The following is a 7299-nucleotide window of genomic DNA, read 5'->3' as shown; positions in this document are numbered from 1 at the left end:
GCATAACGTGGATGAACTTAGAGGATGTTATGCTGAGTGAAATAAGTCAATCACAAAAGGACAAATATTGTATTAGTCTGTTACTGTAAAAGTTAAGGAAAGGGTTTATCTACAGAAGGAAATTTTCTTTGTTGGTTACCAGGGGTGGGAGGGGAAGGGAGGGAATGCTGTTAGATAGACAGAGATAAGTATTGATTTGGGTGAAGAGAGGGGCAATGTACCAAATATGAGTGACCAGAATGGCAGCATTGAGGATGAGAAAGACATAGAGAGGTACATGGGAGGTACAGACACAGGTATGAACCCTTTTGTACATACAGTACTGCATCGTCAGTGAAGGCAAACATGGGTATATGAATGGATAGACGGGTGGACAGGCTGAACGATTAGGTATGTCTATGAAATGGGGAGTGTATCCAAGAACATATATTGGGTTGGCAGACAATGGTCCTATAAGTTAATGTGAATGATCAGAATTCCCAGGTGTATAGCAGAGCTGACAAAGGGCAAGGTTGTGGTCATAGCTTGGCCACAGCCAGCTACCCAGAGGGACCGAGTAGGTGAACCTGCAAGCTTGGGACCACAGTTGTAAGGGACATCAAGCTCAAATGGCATAACATAGTATACAAAACATTGTTCCACCACCTACTTTGGTGAGTAGCGACTGGGATCTTAAAAGCTAGCAAGCTGCCATCTAGATACAACGATGGGTCTCTCCTCGTTCAGAGCAAAGAATGAGGAAAACCAAAATTCATAGAAACAAATTAGTCCTAGTGACTGGTACACCATCCGATCTGCAGCCTATACGACTATGAGACCAGAAGAACTAGATGGTGCCAGGCTATCACTGTCATCCACTTGGAAAGGGATCTATGTAGGAGATCCTTGATAGAGAGGGAGAACAATGTGGAACAAAACTCAAAATCATTTGGAGGGAAAAAAAAAGGGGGGGGGGTACCAGGTTTGCTGGTCCGAGAGAGCCTGGTGGAACGACTGAGGCTATGGTCCCTAGCTGCCCTTCAGATCTGGAATTGAACTGTGGTTTCCAGCCAAACAAAAGGCAGGCATGAGTTGAACATTTACCCCAAGTAGATACACTTCTTGGAGAGAACAATCATGGGAGAAAGAAGGGTTGCTTATGCACAGGGAGACAGCTCAGGGGGCAGGAATGCATGGAGGTATGGACAAAAGGAAGAGGTAACTAAGGGAAGGAAGTGGGAGGGGAGCTGTTACATTGTGGTAAACTGTGGTCAATGTCATGAGATAAAGTATATGTGAACCACTGTATGGAAAGTGAATTTGCTCTGTAAACCTTCACCCAAATCACAACAAAAAAAAAAAATTAAAAAAATAAAATAAATGACAACAATGAATTTGTAATGGTTTTGCTGCCCAAGGTTTACTTCATAACTTACAGGTCATACGTCTTCCACAATAACTTTCTTAATTATGTCATCTGCTAATAATAGCGGCTTTGACTATCAGAGTTTGTTTTTTATCTCGGCCATCTAATCGGTGTCTTTCTGGCCCACGCTAGTTTCCTCCATTTCAGAGAGGATCTAGCTAAAGAAGGAAACTGTACAACTATGTATGACTGGGGAGACCAGAACAGGAAAGCATTCCAAGGAGAATGAAGAGAACTTAAGAAGTTTCACATTTTCCAGGGGTGCAAGGTTATATAAGAGAATTGCAAAGACAAATTTGATGAGAATCATCTCTATGATAGTGTAGTTATCATTTAAAACACAGAAAAGAAACAGCTTAAGATAAAGTTACAGAAACATTCAACAGGAACTAAAGAATGGGATTTCTATGACAGGTCAAGTTCCACAAGCTACATATATTATGCTTACTTGATCACAAGAAACAAAAAACCAAATCACTGCCATCGAGTCGATTCTGACTCATAGTGACCCCCTTGGGGTTTCCGAGGTGGTAAATCTTTAAGGAAGTAGATCACCGAGTCTTCCTTCCACAGAGCAGCTGTTGGGTTTGAACCACCAACCTTCTATCTAGCAGTCAAATGCCTTAGGCACTACGCCACCAGAGCTCCTCTACTTGATCACTAAATGAAACCAAACTCACTGCTGTTGAGTCGGATCCGACTCATAGTGACCCTGCCTTGGATTTCTGAGGCAGTATCACTACAGAAGTAGATTGCCCAACCTTCCTTCCGTGGAGTGGCTGGTGGGTTTGAACAGGCAGACTTCTGGTTAACAGTCAAATGCCTTAGGCACTACGCCACCAGAGCTCCCCTACTTGATCACAGTTAGGTCTTATCTGGGCAAGCTGTTTGATAAAGATTCTGTAGTTACTCTGAGTCTGCTCAAGCTATCAGTAATCAAATTTTCATCCCACAAAAGCTATGTAACTTCTACCAGAGAAACAATATTTAAGAGCTTAGGCTCTGAGGTCAGCTCTGACGTTTGCTTCTTAGTTTTGCCACTTGCTAGCTCTGTTAGTAATCTTTCGTAAAATTACTTAACTTCTCTACATTTCAGTTTCTTTCTAAAACAGAATCAATAAAGGTGTCTTACTCCACAGGACTGTTGTGAGGGTTAAACAAGAACAACAAACTCAAAAGTGTTCAGCACAGTGCTGAGCACATGGGAAGCATATTATACTTTGGTTATTATTGTTACTGCAGTACATCCTTTAAATCTAAGAAGCCCAGAGACTGTGCAGATGGCAATCATTGTAGCAGGGTCTATTACCTTACCAGAACTTGACAGTGAAATGATGTTCTCACATGAAATAACTCAAGGGGTCATGGGGAAAGGTGTCCGGGGCAAAGCTGTTATCTTGCTTTATATTTATGTGTGCAAGTAAAATGCAAAATTATCAAGCTGTAAAGAAAAGAATCATTTTCTTTATTGTTTACTTATTTTTAAAATAACTTTTACTATGAAAACTTTCTAACATATACCAAATTGGAACACTAAAATGAGCCCAGTGTACCATCAACCATGAGACTTTGCTGTTAGGAGCATCCAGTCATTTCTGACTCACAATAACCCTACAAGACAGAGCAGAACTGTCTCATAAGGCTTCTGAGGCTGTAATCTTTACACAATCAGATTGCCAGGTCTTTTTCCTATGGTGCCACTGGTGGGTTTGAACAGCTAACCTCTCAGTCAGCAGCTTCGTGCTTAATCACTGAACCATGATACGACATATGACCAAAACACAGCCATTTTCATTTCATCTGTAACTCCACCCATCTCTTCTTCTGAAGCAAATCTCAGTTCATCTCTCGACACATTTCTTAATAGCAAATCTATTTTACTCAAAACTGTAAAGCACAAACTTTTAGCTTAAGAATTCAGTAACAAATTTTCAAGTATTTCCATTCTTGGGAAATTCTCTTAAAAATTCTTGACCAAAAGGAAACCACTGATATACACTACCAATTTGTTTACAAGTCTTTTAACTTGGGCAGTTGGTAAATTTATAAAGCAAAGCATTTGTTTATTATAGCTGAATAATCATTACTTAGACCAGGTATTAAAAGGGTTAATAAAATAACTTTAGTCACTAATCTCAAAAGCCAAGAAGAAGAAGACAAAGCAACCAGATGTAATCTCATAGGTGGTCTTTTCCTTAAATATAATTTTAAAGTAAAGAAATAATTTACATGAACTTTTAGCACACAGTTAAAATCACTTGCCATGAAATATATTCAAAATGCAATTTTACCTCATTTTCTGTATGGAGATCAACTTCACCTGCACATTGCATGGAACTAAAAAAATTGCTGAATTTTTCATTAATTTTTTCTACCAGCTCTTTTAAAGGATTTAGCCACCTTTCTTTTACCTACAATTAAAGGCAATATAAAAACACAATTTAAAAGAAATGTTACTATATTCCAACACAAAGTTTCACAAAAAACAAATTTAACAGCATTATTAATTTAGCCATATGAACATAAACTGCACTTTTTCTCTAAAAAGCGTATCATTCAATTTTACATAATCCTATATTCCCATGTCATTAATGATAAGCATATGATAAAAAGAAAAGATAAAAATTAAATAATTACCTGTGAAATGTTTTCCCTATATTTATCCAATTCAACTTTTTTTCTCTTTAGTTCCTCAGTTAACTGTTCTATTTCTTCTTCTCTTTTCATGTATTCCTCAACAACCTGGCAGGGGGTGGAAAAAAAAAGATAAATCTACCAAAGGATAAAATTTTGCATCAATTAAAATCTTAACTGAAAATACCAATTGTGTTGCATTGTTTGCATGCAGTGAATTTATGTTCTTCGACCTAACAAGAGCAACATACTGAAAATGTCTTTTTTGTATCCTTGAAAAAATATTAGACATTGCAGTATTTCAGGTTAGCCCAACTATTCTTTTTATAAAGAAAAGGCACAGAACACTGTGTTCCTTAGGAAGAATCTATTTAAAATTCTAATAGATTCAGAATCTGGCATTTAAAGCACATTGTTCCTGCTGTCTAGCTTATTATTACCAAGAGCTCTGGTACAGAGTGGGAGGCAAGTACTGGAGGAACTCTGTGTGTGCGTGCGGGTGCGTGTGTGTGTGTGTGTGTGTGTGTGAGGTGGTGGTGGTGACTGCTGCAGAAGGGAATAGGGAAAGAGGCATACTGTAGGATTCAGTCCTGTGAAGCAAGATGCTCTTGATCTTTCTTCTGTTAATAAAGCATCAATTTCATCCAATGTGTTTGGCAGATCTTGGAAAGCCTAAAGGAGAAAAAAAAAGTCCATCATTACAGATAGTATAATAAAAACAGTTTGATTCAAATGGCTAAAAGAAAATAATCTACTGAGTATCTACTTATGTGTTCAATGGCATGCTAGCACACAACTATACTAAAGAATTAGAAATGGGTTTTTGCCTTCAAAAAGCTTACACTTTAAAATGTACACACTAATAACACTGGGCAACACCTAAGGCAGGGTACTAATGTTGAATATTAAAATAATTGGTACACATCACATAGGCTATGGGAATTTAGAGAAAGGACATATCAGTTCATGCTACAGGAGAGTTAAGAGAGTTCAGAGACCTAGAATTCAGCTCTGGGTGTTAAAGCAAATGACTAGGGAAAAGCAGGAAAGAAGCAACAGGAGCTTGGAAAAAAGAATGAGCACTGCATACCATGGGGGGTGAGGAGTTGTGTCCATTTGGAATGGTGGGTACTTGCTGAATTGGTAGAATGGGTCCAGAATATGTGGGGCATTGAAAGAGAGCAAGAAGTTAGAACTTTATACTGTAATTATGAAGAAGTACAAAAGCATCCTAAGAATCCCATTACTTGGACAGTAGAATTTTATCACAGTATTAGCTTCTGAGTCCATGCCACAGAGACAAATTAGAACAGACACTTTCCTATGAAGGGAGGCAAGCAGTATATTTTGCCTAGCACAACCTGTAACGTCCATGTACTACAAGCTACAAAATGAGTCTTGAAATCCTGAAAACGATCCTTAAAGATTACATTAAGATAACTTAATCCCAATTTTTTTCTTCTTCACCTTTTAGAAAGTGGTTCAGTATCTATACCAAAACTCTCTCAAAAACCAAACCCATTGCCCTGGAGTTAATTCCAATTCATAGCAACCCTATAGGACAGAACAGAATTGCCCCACAGGGTTTCCAAGGATGTAATCTTTACAGATGTAGACTACCACATCTTTCTCTTACAGAGCAGCTGGAGGGTTCAAACTGCTGACTTTCCAGTTAGCAGTTAAGTGCTTTAACCACTGCACCACTAGGGCTCTCAACATCTAGACTTCAGATATTCAGCACGTAATGCATATTCTACAGAATCTCTGACTTCTCTACTGAGCTCTGAACTCATGTGCCAACACATACTTGATATCTCCACTTGACTTTCTGATAACCAAAAAAAAACCCCCAAACTCATTGCCATGGAGTTGATTCTGATTCACAGAAACCCTACAGGACAGAGGAGAACTGCTCCAAGAGGGCTTCCAAGGATGTCAATCTTTATGGAAGCAGACTGCCTCATCTTTCTCCCATGGAGTGGCTGGTGGGTTTGAACCATTAACTTTTCAGTTAGCAGTCAAGTGCTAAACCACTGAACCACCAGACTCCTCTACTCTCCAGTATGTGTCTTAATTTTAATATGGTGAAATAGCAATCTTTTCCTACCCTTCTGAGCACCACTGGTCTTCATCTATCTTCTCCATTCCAATAAATGGCACTGGCATTTGCTTCAGGGGAAAAGTTTAAGGGTTTTCTTTTACGCTTCACCTCAAATCCATCACCAAGTCCTGATGGCTCTGTCATTAGAAGATACTCCAAATCTGTCAACCTTTCTCTCTGTGGCTGTCATCCTAATCCAAGCCACTATAATCTCTTGCCTGGCTCAAAGCAATAACCTTCTGAATGATCTCCTTTGCCTTCATTCTCATAATCTTACTGTATTCTCCACGCAGCAACTGGAGTGCTGCTGCTGCTTTCTTTTTTGGTCATAAACTGAAATTAGTCACATCACTCTTCTACTTCAAATCTTCTACTGGTTCCATCTCCAAAAGAATACAACCCAAACCCTGCTTCTATGGTCCACAAGGTCCACGCGGTCTGGCTTCTGCCTCCCTCTCTACCTGGCGTACAGATTTCTAGATCCGCTGAATTTCTACATGCCACATATACTTCTGCTTCCGAGGCTCTGTTCTGCTGTTCTCTCTGCCTGGGATACTTTCACCCCAAACCTTCACTCGACTGATTTCTTCTCTTCAATCAGGACTCAACTAAAATGCTATCCTCTCAAAGGAGGCTTCCCTGACCAATCTCCCATCCCTGTCACTCTATCTCCTTATCTTGTTTTATTTTTCTTCTTAGTACCTCAATACCTAACTTTGCCTATTTCCTAGTTGATTTTTTTTTTATCTGCCCCACCATCTAAATTTGAATATTAACTTTCAATAGAGACTTGTTCAATGCCTGGTATGTAGCAAGTAATAAATACATTTTGAATGAATGAAAATATGAATTATCTTCTAATTTTATTAAACAATATAACTTTTCAATGATTGAATCATGCTATTTTCTGAAAAAAAGCAGTAAAGATGTTGTACTAGTATTTACTTATTTCATGATAATGTATTGGAGAAATTCTAGTATATATTTAGAAACAAGTACCTCAACTTGTTTTCTAAATATCTACTGAATACTACTATGTACCCAAATACTCAAATTCATTCCCTGTTGTCTCTGTGTCTGACATCATAGCATAAAACTTTTGAAGGTTTGAAAAGTATAATCCAATTTAGTCTTTTTCTTTTTCTTTTTTTTTTTTTTT

At 38.4% G+C, this 7299-nt stretch overlaps 1 protein-coding gene across 1 annotated transcript in view; it reads right to left on the bottom strand.

The window, feature by feature from the left end:
- The window catches only part of SMC5 (structural maintenance of chromosomes 5), a 177280-nt gene that overhangs the window by 19478 nt on the left and 150503 nt on the right, over positions 1-7299 (bottom strand). The window contains exons 18-21 of the mRNA XM_007939525.1: positions 5130-5174; positions 4616-4711; positions 4043-4147; positions 3697-3816 (exon numbers count right to left, since the gene is read on the bottom strand). Of these exons, the coding sequence (XP_007937716.1) occupies positions 3697-3816; positions 4043-4147; positions 4616-4711; positions 5130-5174 (366 nt within the window). The remainder of the gene's footprint in view (positions 1-3696; positions 3817-4042; positions 4148-4615; positions 4712-5129; positions 5175-7299) is intronic.

The sequence above is a fragment of the Orycteropus afer genome, unplaced genomic scaffold, assembly GCF_000298275.1.
Source record: "Orycteropus afer afer isolate SDZICR_OR568_19922 unplaced genomic scaffold, OryAfe1.0 scaffold00005, whole genome shotgun sequence".
Lineage (NCBI taxonomy): Eukaryota > Metazoa > Chordata > Mammalia > Tubulidentata > Orycteropodidae > Orycteropus > Orycteropus afer.
Note: the sequence above shows the minus strand (reverse complement) of the source record. Positions and strands in the feature narration are given on the sequence as shown.